The 19,138-nt window shown below is 45.5% G+C and overlaps 1 protein-coding gene across 1 annotated transcript; it reads right to left on the bottom strand.

Annotated features, from left to right (window-relative positions):
- Positions 1-3,371: 3,371 nt before the first annotated feature.
- Positions 3,372-15,627, bottom strand: atp6ap1lb (ATPase H+ transporting accessory protein 1 like b). Its single transcript, XM_060048490.1, has 7 exons — positions 15,402-15,627; positions 8,636-8,673; positions 7,619-7,701; positions 6,753-6,991; positions 6,472-6,522; positions 6,082-6,325; positions 3,372-5,628 (listed from the first exon to the last, which is right to left on the bottom strand). Exons 1-7 carry the CDS (start codon positions 15,533-15,535, stop codon positions 5,392-5,394), a joined length of 1,026 nt encoding a protein of 341 aa, XP_059904473.1. The 5' UTR covers positions 15,536-15,627; the 3' UTR covers positions 3,372-5,391.
- Positions 15,628-19,138: the final 3,511 nt, after the last annotated feature.

Raw genomic sequence — 19,138 nt, 5'->3', positions numbered from 1 at the left:
AGGAATGACTATGGTGGGAAAACGTGGCCTCATTATGAGGAGGGAATAAGGCGGTCGATGCATTATTTTGTGTAGCTTTTTAGAAGTGCTCTGCATTCAGATCATGCTTGGAGTTGGTGTTTGCCCAAAGCTCCTTGTTCCATTTTACCGTCCCGAGTAATTTCAATTAAACAAAAAAACACCTTGCTACAAGTCCTGCTCGCCACATTCTGTCACTCCTTTACAAACCCAGACCCACACAAACCACTCTCCCCACTTTCATCAGCTAATTTCAGATAGGCAAGCTCCTTTCTCTATCTTTTTTTATTTATTTTTTATTCCTTGCGTTCTGTTGGCTCAGCCCGGGTTCACCTATTAAAATGTATATTTCGAATCACCCTCAAAGGCGAGCTGTTTGCCTGGAGAGGCAGTGCTAAGCTTGTTGTTACAGGAAATTATATAGGACAAACTGAAACCAGATAACCACCCCCCCTCCTGCCTTTGCCAATCTCGCCCTCTCTCTCTCTCTCTCTCTGCTCTCTCTCTCTCCTCGTCTCTCTCTCTCTCTCTCTCTCTCTCTCTCTCTCTCTCTCTCTCTCTCTACTCTCTCGTCTCTCTCTCTCTCTCTCTCCTCTCTCTCTCGTCTCTCCTCTCTCTCTCCATCTCGTCTCTCTCTCGTCTCTCTCCTCTCTCTCTCTCTCTCCTCTGTGCTGCAATGCGTTGTATCGTCACATGTACAACACAACATGCGCGACCAGTTTAATAACATTGAACGTAAACCCCTACACCCTGAAGAAAACCATTAATCCAATGCAGGCATTGAGATGCTTTTGTGACAGTGGACGGCTAAACCATAACCAGCCACAACTAATTCCAAGACAATAACGTTTGATTTGTACACGCCACTGATGCACTTCAGAGTTGAATAAACTCTAAACTTCTCTTTCATAGGCAGATTAACAATCCTGCTTGAGTTCTGGGCCCCCAGTGGAACGCTGATTAACTCGTTCAAAGTTTAACATGCAGTCAAGAGGTTAGAGCCCATCAAGGCGTTGTAGCCATGCCAATATAAATGTACATTGAAAAATGGTGTTTCAGGTTGGATCAAAGACAAAGTTTATTGACGGTGTTGATGTCCAACTGAAAAAGAGTGTTATGAGAAAATAAATATAGGGAAGAATTGAAAGGAAAAGAGAAAGCAGACACAGATAGAACCAATGTTTGTTCTTTCATTTGAAAAGAAAACACCTCTAATCAAACCCCTTCCAACTTTACCCACAATCCAGGGTGCCTTCTCCCTGCTCTCTACTCCCAGAATGCAAAGCAGCTTAGACAGTGGGACTCTGCCACAATTTGGCTGCAACAAAAGACTTGGTTTGGAATACCCTGCAGGCCAGAGCTTTCTAGCTAGCAGCTTTACATATAAAACAGGCGGGCCTATCTGTCTCCGCACAGGCAACGGCCACAAAGTCTGATTCCCAAGCTTTGAGCACTCCGAGTATCGTTGGAGTGGAGTTCTGGTCTGGGAGAGATTAACACTAAACACGACTCCTCCTCATATCAGCTCCGTACTGTCTTTAGCAAGGCTGTATCACTTAGGAAAGGGGCGTGCACAAAACAGCTTTGATATAGTCAAAATAAAAACTTTTTCTTTGAAAAGTTACGCTGTGTTTCTGTTTCTGTTGTTATTATCTAAAGGAAATTGTATATATATATATTTTTAAGAAAGCTTCCACTGAAGGAAAGGGAGCTGTCCATGGTACTGAATTCTAAATGACTTATTGGAGTGAGCCTGAGCTACTCATTATGTTCGATACTAATGAGTAGGTGTCGATACTCATAGGTTGGAAGTTATACGGTGCATGGTCCGTGCAGTCTGTATGTATTTCGTAATTTGATATTATTGATTGTTTTGGCGATACATATTGCCAATGGTCCGCCAATCATTATTCAAACACTGCCATCTACTGGCCAAAATGAGAAGGTGCACTAATAGAGCTCAACATTGTGCTGCCGTGGGCCCCTTTATAAACAAACAAATATACAATAATACCACTAGAAAGGGCAAACCACTTTTTATGTGTCCGTGTGTCCTCTATACACGAAATGAAGGACGAATAATATGCCCTACATTAAATTAGATCCTGTCAAGCCCAACTAGAACAGGGCATGGGAACAATGACACTGCACATGTTTCGAATCTGGTCACCCGTGAACTTTAGAAATGGTCAGAAGCTTTGGATGAAACCATCATTTGTTTAGAATTCCTGGACGTCAACAAATGTTTTGTGCTTTTGGTGTGCACACAGCGATAGTGCAAATAATGCCTGTTTCTACTAATAACAGCAGGTTCAACGTCTTATTTGCTGTTATCTAGTTCTGGTTAAGGTGGAGTTATATTGGTAAAAATAAAAAATTAACAAAAGAGACAATTAAACCGTAAAATAGGCCGAATAGACCTATCTAGCAACACAATAACTTTTTTGTAAACATTCGCTTGGTTTCCTTAAAAGGACGGTATGTAAGGAATCACATCAAATAAACTACGAAATCCTTACACAAACAAATTTGAAAGTGCCCTTGAACTACATAGAGCAAGGGAAATATAATATTCAAGGTATAAAAAGTTACTGTTTACTATGTGAGGAATGTCTTGTTCTTCTGTTTGTCTTTCTAGAACGTACGTTAGACATGGATGGAGTACGCCTCCTGCTGGAGGCAACGATCCCTACAAACAGAAAAGTGGGAAAACAAGCTAAGATCTTGGTAAAATAAGATCACATTTTTTTAGTCTTAATTTGCAGATAAACGCAACAATAATGACCATGCTCTTTCAACTTAAGTGGGACATATTATCTTGCCGTCAGGTCTATGTGGGAGTATTCGAAACAAAGAACATATATCATAGCTGTAATAAAAATAAATTAGCTATTGCAACGTTTTAGAAATACAATATAGATCATTTGGTATTTTCGGATTTAAATTTATAATATTTCAAATAAGAATACAGCTTGGCCTCTAAACTGACCAGTACTATGACACTATTACAGCAGTATATTATTAATCATTTCTGATATACTCACCAGACAAAGTTATCTGTGATAGGCTACCGAGTAGCCACAAAGGTGTTTGGACGTGTCGAGACAGGTCAACTGTCCCAGTGAGGGGTCATGACCATGTAAGGTCAGAGGAGAGCTGAGGTCAGATGGAAGAACAGATGGCACTCAGGAGGAGGAGAGAGAGTTGGCAGGATACTATGACAGGGGCTGACAGAACTGTGAGTAATGACACGGATCAACAGTATGAGAGAAAACCTCCAAAGGAATGGAAACACAACAAAACACATTCAAATGTAACAATGAAGCCCGAGGGAAGATATGCAGACAGCAGAGTCTTCGAATACTGTTTATTGTTCAATCTACACCAGTTGGTCCATTGACAAACTGCCCCGTCTGCTTCATAGTTTGTAGGATACATTGATGACAACAGAAGAAAAGAAAAAACATTTCACACTGCTACAGATGAACAGAACTGCCATATCCAATGTTAAGATATCTATTTACTGTCATGCTGAATGTTTTATTTTTTTTGTTGCTCAGTAGCAATGACATACTGATGCATTAACCACTGCAAATGTGGATCTGGACTATAAGGGCCTCTCGGTTCCAGTGGTCGGACAGCATTCCGTAGTGTGCTCTTTCTAGGGTAGGGGTTTGTACTGTAATTTACAGTTTGAATTAAACCTTACAATTGCCTGGCACAGCTCGGACAAATATAAGACAGACAGTTTGTAGAAAACTCAAATGCATTATCACTTTAACCAATCCCCCATAGAACAATTCTGTACTTGTACCTATGTTTATTATTTGTGCAATATCTGAAGTTAGTAAACAGCTATGCTCGTATAGAGATATTAATGTATCTACAGCTTTGTATCCTTTTTGGTTATGAGGATTAGCATAGTCGTCCTGTACCTAGTAGTATTTCATGATTACAGTTTGTATATAAAAAAAAAAAGGACCTCCGGAGAGTGACACTTCTGTACACGTATGTCATTTTTTTGTCATGTTTTTTCCATTTTGTCGTGTTTTGTTTTACATAGCTGTGACTTATAGCTTCCATGATCGTATTGTCTTTCTCCGTTCTTCACATCGTGTCCACGGCAACGCCTCGTCGCGTCGCTTTGGCAGTCGAACCCGGTGGTGTGGGCGGTGCACCTGGTGGTGTATGAGGAGGACCCAGCAACCTCCCTCCCGGCCCTCATACCGCCTCGATACTCTCGGACCCCCCCGTCCCGTCCCGTCGCCCTCAGAGCGGCCATCTTGTGCAACAAAGTGTTCTTTTGTAATGTCTTTTGTTTGAGAGTTTGTTTGGTAGCAGCCGTACGCGGCTCCCAAATATTGTGCTAAGTTTTCAGAATAAACACCCACCCGACCCCCGCATCCTCTCGCCCCGTCCCCCCTCCCCTGTCCCGTCCCTGCCTCCCCGGCGGGCTGTAAAAGGCCTTTGCACAGTTAAGTCCAAGCAGCAGTCTTGTCCAGGGATTGGATTGAGAGACGCCAGAGGCTCTGAAGGGCTGATAGTGCTGGTCTGTTCACTCCAGCTGGACGCTAGACCAGTGGTTCCTGATACTCCCCCCCCCCCCGCTTCGTCACACACTCCCTGCAGTCATTCCTCATCCATTCCCACATTGTAGTATTATTAAGCTGCAAGTCATGCAAGACTATCTGTATTCTGTAATATTAGGAAACACTGTGCCAGGCCAAATAGATCAACGTATCATAGCATGCAGCTAATGGCTATCGCAGCTATAAAAGTGTATGTGGAAGTTATATATCGAAGCTGTACTTGAATAGAATCACTGTGTTGGAAGCTGGATGTGTAAAAAGTTTTGACGTGTGACATGGATGCTTGTAATGTGACACAGAGAAGCCATGTAGTACAGATGTTGAACCAGGAACACCAGATGTTTTTAGCATTATTAGCTGCAGTTGCGAAGTTGTTGATGCCTTTTTTACACCCGGCTGGGGTAAAAGCTGGGTAATGCTGTTGCCCTTCAGGGTCCCCGGTCTCGTCTCTGACCTTCGGTCCTAAGATCATGAACTTATCTGGGAAAGGGTATTGAAACATCCATTCGGCTTATAAAAAATGGATGCCAAGATGCAGGTCCATAAAAAGAGCAGAAAAAATATCCAAAGCACAGTCCCACCATCCCTTCCACTTTACAATACTGACCATTTGATTCCAATTAAACAGGCCATAATGCCTTCATTGCATTGGAAACCTCTGTGCCGGATACTCTTTTCCTCTTTTTACCCACTTGCACCCCCGCCTCTCGTTCAGTCTTTTCGCCCCTCTTTTAGTTTCTCTCTCTTCATCGCTACCCCTGTTGCGGCGCGTCCCCTCCCCCCTTCACAGGCTGTTCTTGTCGGGGAGCTCTGCTTCTGGACTGCGAGGGAAGTAGACGGTGGCTTTATGCTCCTCGTAGCGGTCGATGTGCTTCAGGTGGACCACCATATGCAGGGCGTAGGCCAGCACCAGGAGCAGGATGAGAGAGGTCACCAGGCCCATCAGGATGGCCGGGGTCAGGAAGGTGGCACAGTCGCTGGCCGACGCAAACTTCTCCGACTGCACGTTGAAGGCCTGGATCTGGAGGGAGAGGAGTAACACAGGGGTTAAAGGGCAGCGGGATTAGTTTAGGACAGGAACGTCCCTAAAATTAAGGATTTGCAAGCTGATGCCTCATACACACGTAGAATGGTAAATTGACCGCATTTATTTAGCACCTTCTTCCAAAGCGCTTTACAATATTGCCTAACATTCACGGAAACATTCACACACCAACAGCGATGTCAGCCATGCAAGGCGACAGCCAGCTCGTCGGGAGCAGTTAGGGTTAGGTGCCTTGCTCAGGGACACACATCAACAACTACTGCCGCCCCACACACACACACACACACACACACACACACACACACACACACACACACACACACACACACACACACACACACACACACACACACACACACACACACACACACACACACACACACACACACACACAATGCAACCCGGTTCATTCAGCACTAGTTCAGATACCTGGAAGTCTGTAAAAGTGATGTGCCAGTTAGCCGATGTGTCCGTGTGGGAGGTTGGCACCAGCAGGGTGTCATATTTATGCAAGCTGCTGACATGCTGGCAATGGTAGGAGGAAGTGGCAGGGGCGTAGATCTCGCTGGCGTTGAACGTGGCCTCCTGCGTCCAGTTGTAGTGGATGTGAACACTATCCAGGGTAAACCAGTTCTGCCCCGCCGCCTCGTAAAATGTGTTGGACATCTGGAGCCTGGAGAGAGAGAGAGGGAGAGCCAGATGTTGATGCTGTCGCTGTTCACAACTGGAGTTCTACACTCAGTAGTTGCGTGACAGGGATCCTGCCATGGGCACAGTGCACTAGTGAGGCAGGGGGGTGATGGGGACAGCCGCTCTTACCGGATCACTAGTCCTCGCAGGTCCTCCACGTCACCGAACCGTAATGAAAGCCTTTGAAGGACAGAACCGAAGACATGTGGATTGACTAAAGCCCTTTCACATTTATACATTTTACAGTCTATGGTCAAACACATTTTCATTTCATTACGTTTTTGGAGAAAATGTGTATTAAATAAGTGCATGTGGTTATATAGGTTCTAGTTAGTTAACAGTATTGTCCACCTTACACTATATTATATTCACTGACATGTTCCACAATAGGGTTGGATAGGACCACCTACGTCGCCTTCTCCTTAGTGCAGATAGAGCCCTTGGTGTCCACGGGTGAGCCGGGGCTGAAGATCCTCTCTGTCAGGTCTATGAACGTGTGGTTCCTGTAGCGGATGGCCAGGCGCTTGGCTTTGAACAGAATGCAGGTCTTCCCATTGTAGGACACACTTAGGGGCCCATAGGGGCCCATCAAAGACTGCAGTAGCTTCCTCTTGCTCTGGGACATCCCTGGCTGATGCAAGTTAAATGGCTGTGAAGAAAGGGAGCAGAGCAGCTTCAGGAGCAGCCGCGTTGCAATCTGTCACTGCCCTCTAGGGGGCGACAGAGGCTAGCCAAAATGCTCAGCCTCATGGAAGAGCATTATAGGGCTAATGCATCCAATAGCATTAAAACATAGAGTTGTTATAACCCTCTCACAGTGACAGGCTTCTCTAATGCAAGAACTACACAATCAACACTGGATTATTATACATAAAGCCTGTTTCAAGACGCTTTGTTAAATTTCGGAATGGCAACTCATTGAAGACAAACCTGCAGCGAGGAGACTTACAAATGTATTGGTATGAATACCACTACATTTAACACACGCAAAATAAACACACGTGAAGTATTGTAGGCAATATTTTTTACAATGTTAATTGTACAGAAATGTTGATGTTCTGTTGAATGCACCCATATGCAAGGTTGTTGAATTAAAGCTAAAATATGCGCGCGTGTGTGTGTGTGTGTGTGTGTGTGTGTGTGTGTGTGTGTGTGTGTGTGTGTGTGTGTGTGTGTGTGTGTGTGTGTGTGTGTGTGTGTGTGTGTGTGTGTGTGTGTGTGTGTGTGTGTGTGTGTGTGTGTGTGTGTGTGTGAAGGAGAGCGAGAGAGAAATTACCTGCAGTATTCTCCTGAGTGGGTTTTCCTCTTCAGGCGTCAAACTAACCTGTTCACTTTCCAAGCCGTACCCACCATCTTGAGCTGAAAAAACACACACAGAGCTTACAGTAAACCAGTGTAACACATTATACTCACAGAAACGACTTCAAAAGATGACATAAAACACAGAAGCAGTAATTCAACAATGTGTAGAACAAGCTACAGTAGAGGACCCTGGACATTCATGCTCTATTTAAACATCCTATCCATCTGTTACCTGCTACAAAGGAAAACCGCACAGACGCACACGCACGTGTGCACACACACACACACACAAAAACGCAATCACACTCACGAGTTTGCACACACACGCACACACACGCACACACATGCACACACACACACACACAAACGGGGTCAGTATGCATAGGCTCCTTGCTATTTCCAGATGTTTTGCATCATCTCCATGACTCATCAGGAGCTGGATGGCTGCCGGGCGGATCTCTCTCTGTGCTCATCAATAGAGTTACATCATCTCATTGCTGCTGCTTCTACTAAATGATTCACACCTCTCCTGTATGGATCTTCTCCTCTCTGTTTTCAAGTTGTTTTGTCAAAAGGACTACATTTAGTATGGCCGAATGCACTTAAGAATTCTTACTGTGGTGCATGGATCCTGCAACTGTGTGTGAGCATGTGTGTGTGTGTGTGTGTGTGTGTGTGTGTGTGTGTGTGTGTGTGTGTGTGTGTGTGTGTGTGTGTGTGTGTGTGTGTGTGTGTGTGTGTGTGTGTGTGTGTGAGCACACTCACAACTTACAAAGTAGCAGCATAAAGGATGAGATATTCTAAGCGCACTGTCAGCATGAAAATAACCATGGGCCTTATTCATCAAGCAGCCATCTTGGTTCTAAATGCTAGCTAGGTGGGGGAACTGAATTCTGCATTTTCAAAACCAAGACTAAACAAAGATGGCTGCTAGGTGTGCCCCATGGCCGGCTTGATGGAATGAAGTCTTCCAGAGATAAATGTTACCTACTTGATGTGATTCTGGTAGCTTGGTGAGGATTGTCATCGCTGTGGAAAGAAAGAGGGAAGAAAGTTGGCAAGGTTCTAGAAATTGAACAACGAATGAAAAGTTAAAAGCTTATTTTCAGATTCAAAAACCGATACACTTCATATATGAGTTCTTGGTTCTGTGTTGTACTTTATTTAGACAGGGGACAACTAAATTCCAAGGATAGATAATTACCATCAGGAAATCCAATATAGAGATACATGCGATTAGCCGCTTCCCAATAAATGTCCAATGATTTTAACCATATACCATGTCTACAAACAGGTCTTATGCAATGCAATCTTGCTTACTGATAACCTAACCCTAACCCTACTAACCAATCTCCAAAAGGGTTCAAGTTTGAGTGACTCTCACAGTGCTGTGGCTGAAGAGCCCGGGCCGTCCCACCGCCTGCAAACATCTTCTGTTGCTTTCTGACCGCTGACGGCTAATCCTGACCCGATCCATTTAACTGTCTAATCAAAGACGTAATACCCCAGCAATGGGCTTACATAGAGCTGCTGACCTGACCTGTCTTCATTGACCTAGACATGGACAAGCAGTGGGGACGTGTCTGTCGCTATGATCTGGGTTGGCCAGGGTTCATTTTGCTGTTGGACCATATATTGTTATAATGGGCTTAGCAAGTTGAAAGGTTCTGCGTGACAAACACACTGCCAAAGAGCTGTGGCAGACAAAGGCCGATCATGGCTGTGATTTGGTCACAAACTGGCAAATCATAGTTATTGTGAAAACAAGATCCAGTCTCTCAATTCAAATGAACTTACAAACAGCATTGTTGTCTTAATTTGAGCAGCAAGAAAAATACTAAAGAGGGGTGTCTCAATATTAAAGAGGTATACTGTAGCATTTTGTAGACAGAATTATTATTATTTTATTCTGAAAAGATGCAGAATTTACATAATAAAACAGCAGCCCCTCCAGATTTAGGTGAAAGGACACTTTATTAATTGGGTTGTTAGTTTTAAACAGTATAGTGGAAATTTTTGCTTCAGAAAAATTATGAATCAGTTTACACAAAACCCTGATAAGATAAGCCTTCATGGTACTGATACTATTACTATACTACTGTTACCATTCGCAAATGAAAGCTAATATGAAGCAAAGGTCCAAAACTTAACTCTAAACACGTCCCAAACCTGGTGTCAACATAGACTGGCTGGCAGCTCTAGTCCATAGGGGTCTGGGCGGGGTTATTAAAAAGCTATGAGGTAGGAATAAGCAGTAGCAATAGAAATCATTTTGGTAGGTTCTTGGCTAGTTCAATGGCACAGGGACGTTGATGCTACGTCTATCAGTGTTGTGCTCTTGCCACCTAGGCCATATTGAGTGGTTGAGTGCCAAGTGGATTAGGATTAGTGGTGACTGGAAAGACATAACCCAGCCAAGAATGCAGTAGCCAGAATATGGAGGCTGTCAGAATTAGATGAAGAGATTAAACCATGATGTCACGGACCTCCATGTTCTCCAGAGTTATATTAGTCAGCATATTATTGGATATCATAGTATATAATAATATTAAAAACGCTAAGCATCATTTCAACATCGCAGGCTGGAGAGACTATTCCCTGTGCACACACTTGCCGTACAGTTATCGGAGAAGGGCTTGAATTACAATGAAAACGCAGCAGTACAGAAAAGAAAAAAAGAAAAGATACACAGAATTATCACGTGGAAGGTAGACACACATCAAAATGGCATTAGATTAACGTTGTTTGCTCCAAATAATACGGTAGAAAAAAACAAAGTGCAGGCTACCAATATATCTCCCAAAAATGGGTGAAAATATAGTTAAACTTGTATAAAAGACATTGTGGATAGAAAATCTCCCACGCAACGCAATTATATGCTTGTTCCTCTTGAAAAACATGTTTCATTCAAATTAGCAGTGGGCGCTATTATGTGGGCAGTGGATTGGATACGATTGGATACGACTGAGATATAATTGGAAAGCAACAATGGTTGAGCAGTGATCCACAGAGAGGAGTCATGTCATCGGGTTTGTATGCGTGTATGTGCTGACGATCTCAATAGCCCCGCCCGGCGGCCCAGTGTATGCAAACAATAGATACTTCAAGGAAATCTGTGTAATATTATTTTTCCTAAAGGTTGCTCATCATCATTGTGGGTAATGGTTCATGAAAACGTTCTGATGAAGTGATTCGGCATGAGGCTGCCCCGGATGGGGCCTTCCAGCGGTGTGTGTGCTACACTGGCTTCTGCTTTGTTGTGTGCATCCGCTCTCATGTCCAATGTTACAGATGAACAGGCCAGATTCACATTCCCCTTTTCACGTGTGTATTAATTGAGCTACTTAACACTCACAGCCGATTAACGATGAGTGATTTTGTTCAGGATTTGAATTTGAATGCCCTACTTGGAGCCTCCTCTGCTAGCTGGATACGTCTAGTTCAGTAATGACCGCAGGTGTGACTACATCTCCCAGACCTGCCCAGGCCTCAGCTGGCTGGAAGAGGACAGAGGAGCTGTGTTTCAGTGTGTGCCTTGATGTGTGTGTGTGTGTGTGTGTGTGTGTGTGTGTGTGTGTGTGTGTGTGTGTGTGTGTGTGTGTGTGTAAGACAATATGTGTCTGTATTAGTTTGAATGCAGGCATTTATGTTTGTATATATGCAGGTGAGTAAATGTGTAGCTCATCTGTGTATGCACTCATGTGAATGCGAGAATGTGTGCATGTGTGTGTTTGTGTGTGCATGAGTTTGCGTGCAGGCGTTTCTGTTTATATGTATTCAGGTGAGTAAGTGTGTGCGTGCATGTGTGTATGTCCGTACGTGTGTAACCCGAAGCCCAGTCGTTTGTTCGTGTGCCAGTTTTGCGAGGTCAGCATCCCAGTACGGCTGCGGCCCCACCATTGGCTGTGGGTGTCACACGGTGCCTGGGTGCTGAACAGGCCCTTTATATAATCACAGCCACTCCTTGGCACTCACCACACTCTCCTTAGCTCTTTGTTTCATACCAACCTGTGTGTCTGTATCACACGCGCATGCGCACATACACACAGACACACACACCCACACAGAGAGAGTGCTACTCGTGCAGTTCTGTTTAACAGTCAAACAAAGACAATGCAGTACTCCTGTGTACTATCTAGTTAAAACACTTGGGGATCTCACCATGAATCTCTCTCACTCTCTCACACACTCTCAAAGGTTACCAGAGTGAAGGAGTGATGCCTGCTGGTCCAACTAATAAAGTCTCTTCTCTTTCCCTTTCTCTTTCTCTATCTCTCTCTCTCTATCTCTCTCTCTACCTCCGTGTTCCTCTGTGTCTCACCTGCGCTCTGTGCTAGCATCAGTTCCTGCCCCGCCATTTTACACATCCAACTTTGAGATATTTGTTTTCTGTCCACTTTCTGCCAAATGTACAAAATAGTATGGTTGAACAAATTCAAAGAACGATGTTTACTAGCCATTTAAGTTGAACTCCATAACTATCTGTGTCGTGATGTGTTGGGGCCTGCTGTTCATAATAAATGTTACTGCATAAAATCAGTTTAGAACAGTGTTTGTCGTTTTGTAGTTTTGTTTTGCAGTACTTTGCAATTCTAGGAATCGCGATAGCTTAGCTTAAGCCAAACAGGTGATCTCCTGTCAAAGTAGACAAGCATCATTCAGTGCTCGCACTAGCCAGGTCTGCTAATAGTTTTGTTAGTGGAGATTAAGCATTAGAGGTTTATAGAGACACTGCGCGAGACACTGCGCTAGTGATAAACAAGTCTCCCAAGTGAGGAATATGTCTTGACCTGCTGTCATTCCACTGAATCTTTGTTAATACTTTGCTCAAGACAACTCAACATGATTAAAACGTGTTGTGTCATCACATCAAGTCGAGGAAGTATTGACAGCAATGACAATATAACGTTGTAAATCCCTGTCTGCTGTGGGCTCATTAGCACAGCCCCTAGGACCCAGGAGGAGTTACACCTGCAGGGCCAGGACCTGCGTCAGTCTCAGCTCTCCCCCTTGTCCTGAAGAGAGATGGTGTAAATAGTGTGAAATAAAGAAACAGTGTGAATAGAAGCTCATGTACATGTACAACTATTCACACTGTTTCTTGAAAACATATGCATGCTGTATCTCCTCTTGAGGAAAGTGCTGCTTCGCGTGGAAGTGTATGTTCCCTTAATGAGACCTTGCTCTGATTGAGGGCTGTGTTAACAGGGTTGGGGCGGGCTTCAAGGGGAGACAGGCCAGGAGTGTGTTGGTAATGAGTTTAGCAAACAGGACTGGCATTAGACCTCGAGGCGGGCACACGCAAATGCCATCACATGCCATCCTTCAGGATGTCAGAGAAGGGATCTGAATCAACATTACTTCATAATGATCTGGTTTCCAATGAAGAAAATGAGGGCAAAATGAGACATCATATTTTACAACCACACAGGGAAAACAATTAAAATGAATTGTTCCTATTAAAATTGAAGAAAAAGATTGGATTAATATTGAAGAAAAAACGATCAGGTATCCAATCCAATTTGCAGCAATCCGATTAAATGGCCTGACATTGTGTTCCCAACATGACTGTAAGAACTTTGGGGACATGTACTGGTGCATTCCCATTAGGAGAAGGGTATTAAGATGTCAGAAGTGCATTAGCTGGTTGGAAACCGTCAGAAAGTATCCAATTGAAATACATAAGATATATTCTTTAACGGCACTGGTGGAGAACTTGCGATTTAGCTTAGTTTTAGTATATGCAACTGCTATATAGTTATTCATACGATGAAAGTTACCTTTACAACCAAAATTATGATTAATTTAATTTGAATGGATTGGTGTGTGGAGTTTTTGTGTTCCAATCTATTCATAACAATGATCTTTAATGAATAGTGTTATTCCACTCCAATAGATGCATCTTTCAATACCCCAATTACCCATCAACATCATATTAACGATATAATCTTTGACATTTAGCCTTAGTGAACCAGGGACAGTCCGACTGAATGTTTGTCATGGTGCCCATAGCCGGTTGTCTCGCCATGCCTAATTAGCTTGCTCATTATTTAGCTATACCGTTGCGTCCATCCATGGCCCAGAAAAGTCCCGGCTCCCCGCAGAGGCTCCCTAACTTTTTGTGATCACAGCTCCTGCTAATGGCATGTTATTAGGCTCTTAAGAAATGCACAGAAATGAAAAACCCTTCTTCTTACATAACAAAATCTTGGGAGTGTGTCAGAGCTGTGAGACTTGAGCATTGACTGACTTGGGACCCAAACTGTTAAGTGTACACACTTACACACATTTTAAGTCACACATGTGCACACACATGCACACACACCCCCACACACAGACAAACATGAAGTCTTGATTTACAGAGCATAGTGACATTTAAACCCCCGACCACCAAAATACATTAGTGCAGCATTCCCCTGCTGTGTCTTCAGCTAGGGAAGTCTCTGAATAGAGGAATGTCTGTTGCACATGCTGACACAACCAATGACACACACCACTATTGAGCTGGAATGAAAACTCTCGGGAGTTTGTATAATAGAAGAAAATAATCAAAGAATCTGTGCTTGCTCGAAACACAAGCACACTTGATAACAACGTGCAACAATATGCAGAACCGACCATGATCGTGTTTTCATCACTTCCAGTCATATGTTTGTATCATTATTATTGATGACAACAAACTTATACAGCCCGACTGTTCCCTTCCGTCTCCAGAACAAAAACAACTACACTGTATGTTTTTCCCTGTCTGGACTCACGTCACAACAAAGACCTGAGTGTCAAGGAATGCTGCGTCCTTTCGGAAGAGGCAGTGGCGGAATCTCACAGGCTGCGTTGTGTGACTGTGTGGCGTTGTTGCTTAACGCTGTCTTAGCCTGTTGTCAGTGTCTGCAGAGCAGCAGGGGCTAACGCAGGCCCCCTTTCCTAGGTGCCCCCCTCCCAGGTGACAGCCCTGTTGTGGTGGCCATGGCGGGGCTCGGGAAGGGAGCTTGGACAAACCCCATCCCTGGCTGACCCGCAGGACCGCATGTGCATAATGCAGACATGGCCGGGGTAAAAATGAGTCTTCCTCTACCTCTTCTCCACACTGATCCTCTCCTCTCCTTCCCCCCCCACCCCCCACCTCTTGCTTCCCCTCTCCCCCACCTCTCACTTCCCCTCTCCTTACTGCATCAGTAAACAGACCCCAGCAGACCATCCCTATTGCATCTGCTCCTCAACCCTGTTTACCTTCCTCAATGTGCCGCTCCCCTTTCCCCCTTCCCTCTCCATCCTCTTCCCCTGTCTCTTTCTGGGGGCCCACTTCCCGTTCCCCTGCTGCCCGGCCCACACTGCACTGGGCAGGAGACACCAGCCCCCATCGTCTGATGCAGTCTCCCAACACGCCGAGACAAACAGACCGCAGCAATAGGGCTCTTTGGGGATATATATATATATGTGTGTGTGTGTGTGCGGCAATACACTCCGTAGCTCTGCAGTGTTATTTTCCAGAGAGCTACGGTTAGGTAGGGGTACAAAAGGGAGAAGGAAGGAGAGAGAGAAAGAGAAAGAAACACAAAGAGAGAGAGAGAGAGAGAGAGAGAGAGAGAGAGAGAGAGAGAGAGAGAGAGAGAGAGAGAGAGAGAGAGAGAGAGAGAGAGAGAGAGAGAGAGGGAGAGAGAGCACATCAGCATCCCAGCACCATGCACCCTCCCCCCATACCCCATCCACCAGCCAGCCAGCCAGCCGGCCGCCGCATACAGCAGGGAGGCTTTTACCTTATGTCCAGTATTTCAGGCACTTCGTCAAAGGTAAGTCCAGGCTGCGAGTCCTCGTCGGTGAAGGAGAGGCCGGGCCGGCACAGCGCAGACAGCAGGGCGACAGAGCACAGGAGGAACGCGTGTGCAGCCATTGAGACAAGCGAGAGGAGACTGCCGCTGTTGAGGGCGCCGCTTCATAATCTGCTCTCCCAGCAGCGCCAGGCTCCCAGCCCCGCAGACTGACGGCCGCGGCAGCCAACCGGCAGGCAGCAGAGACGAGCAGCGTGCGTCATAGCCCCCACCCGCCTCCTCCTCCTCCTCCTCCTCCTCCAACCCCTCCTCTCTCCCCTCCCTCCCCACACTGTCATCCTCCCTCTGCCTTTCTCACAGCTCACCCTCCCACATCCACGCCTGTGCTCTCTGTTTTTGTCTCCCTCCCTCTCTCCTCCTCCTCCTCCTCCTCCTCTCTTTCTTTCTCCCTCTCGTTGTGTTTCATGCACACGTCGCTGCGGGCCGACCCTAAGTATAGACAGTGGCTCATTCTTTTTTTTTTACAATACCTTTGCTACCTAGAAACAAACCCATGCAAGTATGTACACAAACACACATACACGTATGCCCGCACACACAAACACACACATGAACGCAGCCAGAGGCAGACATGCCTCTCACACACACACACACACACACACACACACACACACACACACACACACACACACACACACACACACACACACACACACACACACACACACACACACGTAGACATGCTTACACACTCACATGCACGCACACCTCCGTGTTGCGTCTCCTGGGAACGTCAAGGTCGACAGGATGTTGATGTTGAGTTATTTATTTATTTGTTACCTGACCGCAGAAAGAGAGAGAGAGCGACAGAGAGAGAAAGAGAGCAGGAGAGAGAGAGAGAGAGAGAAGAAGAAAAAAATAGATCGGAGCCGTGACTGCATGACCTAGATCTCCTAGAGCTGTGGCACAAAGGCAGAATTAATTCACTTGATCTATGTGTTGTGAGTGCTCACTGGGTCCCCCCCCGGACCCCTCGGCTTAGGGAATTGTCCGTCCAGGCTGAAATCATGGATGACAGGAGCAGCTGAGCAGCTCAGCAATGAGACCCTAAACATGGAGGGGGGGGGGGGGGGGGCCCGGCTACCAAAATGACCCCCTTGACGGCTCATCCTAGTTCCTCCTCGTTATTAAGTCGTGCTCTCGAACCCGCCCCCCCCAATTCCCCCCCAAAACGTCTCCCACACTCCTACCCTCCTTCTCTCCTAGGAGACGGGGCCTCCTGACCCCACATGGGAGTGGAGTTGCGTAACTAACGCCCGTAATCGCCATCACAGATTTTCACATGGATTCATCCGGAATGACTCACATCAAGGCCTTGATTGGCCCCCTCTGGTCATGCTCTGGGCCTTCTCACCGCCACAACGTCACAACAATCCCAGTTAGAACGTGCTTTTTTTCTGGTTCACTTGAGTTATTGTTATACACTTGATCATGAGGGTACACACTGCACACTCCGGCTAGTACGCACACTCCTGCTAGCTAATCGTACCTGATATTTAGATAAATATTGTCTTTCTATTATCCTTAAATTAAATTCCACAGGTAGAGTGACCGCAACGCACTCGTTAGTCATTAAGTAACACTCCACGGGTAGAACAATTTCTGCCCTTCTACTTATTGATTACACTTTTGATCGATTATGGCCCACGTTCAGATTGGCATGCTGCAGTATCATATTACATAACACACTGGGATTGCCTGCTGGTAGTAATCAAAGTATTGCAAATACAACACGGTAGCAACTATACGAAAAAAAAATAACACACATGTCTGTCAACTCTCTATTCACATGCAGGCACCAAGTATAACATGAATCCTCTCATTAGGTTTGTGGGCACATATCGGTGCCTGGGATGGACTATGCGTCCTAAACGCCCATCACAGCACTTATCAGTGTGAGCATGAGTGAGTGGTTGTGTGTGATTGTATTGATGGGGCCATGTGGGCCACTTAGCGGGGGAGGTTGGGTGGGTTGCAGGAGGTGGTGGTGGGGACAGCGGACGGACTTGCCCAGGAGGGCCGCCGGGTCACAGAAGGGGACTGCGGGCTCCCTCAGCCCTCGTCGTCTTGCGCCGGCTCTGCTGTCACTGCCTCGGGCCGGCGTGTCCGTCCACTGGAGAGGAGGGGGGTGAGAGCGAGGGATAAGTGCACAGTAAGTAAGACCGTCGTCAAAGGCTGACAGGATCACAGGAGACGGACTGAGAGACTTTGGACGTCAAGGTTCACCGCGGGAGCCGTCCAACACACACAAAGGGGAGCCACTGACGCGGCTGATTACCGGGCAGATAGCTCTCTCCTGGTCGTCTGTGATCCGATCATATAGAATGTCACAGGATGACATCGTGCACTGGGGGTTTTCAGACCATTCCAGAGGGGGCTGGTAATCCATACGTTGGATCTGCAGCGGTAGGAATTGATTCGGTATGAGAGCCATTAAGAGTGAGGATTAGGTTACGTACTACTAGCCTACTACTATGAATATGACCAATTAGCTGGAGGCTACGATGGGACATTACTCACCGTACAAATATCTGGTTTCAGTCTCCTAAACTTTCAACCACATGATGTCGACAGCTGTGTCCCGTCAGGAACATTGAACGTGACTTTGGATTTCATTTAACTAAACTCGAAAGACAGCTTGTTCAAAATGTAAACATTTCTAGTCTATTTATTGCCGCAATCATGACCTTGTGCCTTGACTTTTTAATCCCCATCTGCATGCTCCAGACGAGCATGATTATTATGCATACAGGGTGATGTCATGGGTAATACTGTATGGTTGCAGATTACAGAACGGCAATGCAGTTTCCAACTGCAAATCAAACACTGTTTCTAATATCTGCAATACTTAGTGCAGAGATTACTATTCAATCAAATGCATATGGCCATATTACTAAGTACCTATAGTATTTCTGGAACACCAAAGGAACTCTCTGCAGAGGAAGCCTCTAGGCTGGCCTACTGATAGAACCTACAGTATAAACACAACACAAGAACCAGTTATATGTCTTGGTCCTCGATTCAAAACCAAAGATAGCCCCAACTAATCAAATCTAGACATTGTTCTAAATATTTAGCCTCCATTTTTTATTCTTGGTTTGGGAATAGTAGCAGCACGACAATGGTACAGCGGTCAACAACAGCTGGGTAACAAGACTGGACCACGGACCACTGTTCAGCACCATGGACAGCACAGTGTGGGGGTTAGAGCATAGGACCTCCAGAAATAGCAGCAGTATGAAGTAGTACAGCGCACCACAGCGTTACACAACCTTCTCCCACCATCACGAGAACCCACTTCAAAGAAAACTGGAAGCGTGAAATAAGCGGGGTGACTCATGAGCAGCACGGCCAGAACGACAGGCCTACGGACACAACAGCTGCGATGAGACAAACTGAACAATGCCTAGATCAGAGACACTGAGAAAACACCATCTTATACACTCCCTAATTACGACCTCTATGTGTTTAGTTGTGTGCACTCTCGGTTGAGATAAACACGACCCCTCTGAATAATTCCCCATGTACAGTCCGAGATAAGAAAACATCCAACTGTAAAGTGTGTACACAACTGACTTTTGGCGACAAAGTGGAATGATTAAAAGACAGGGAAGCCTTGGGTGATGAGGACTGAACATTTGTGAGGTTTGAATCTTGGTCTATGT

The sequence above is a fragment of the Gadus macrocephalus genome, chromosome 1 (assembly GCF_031168955.1).
Source record: "Gadus macrocephalus chromosome 1, ASM3116895v1".
NCBI classification, from domain to species: Eukaryota; Metazoa; Chordata; class Actinopteri; order Gadiformes; family Gadidae; genus Gadus; species Gadus macrocephalus.
Note: the sequence above shows the minus strand (reverse complement) of the source record. Positions and strands in the feature narration are given on the sequence as shown.

Excerpts from the sequence above, each read along its gene's own strand:
- atp6ap1lb (XM_060048490.1), bottom strand. The coding sequence starts at position 15,535 with ATGGCTGCACACGCGTTCCTCCTGTGCTCTGTCGCCCTGCTGTCTGCG. Across the intron at positions 8,674-15,401 it reads CCTGAAATACTGGACATAAG|CGATGACAATCCTCACCAAG; the intron begins GTAAAAGCCTCC and ends TTCTTTCCACAG. Across the intron at positions 7,702-8,635 it reads AGCTACCAGAATCACATCAA|CTCAAGATGGTGGGTACGGC; the intron begins GTAGGTAACATT and ends GTGTTTTTTCAG.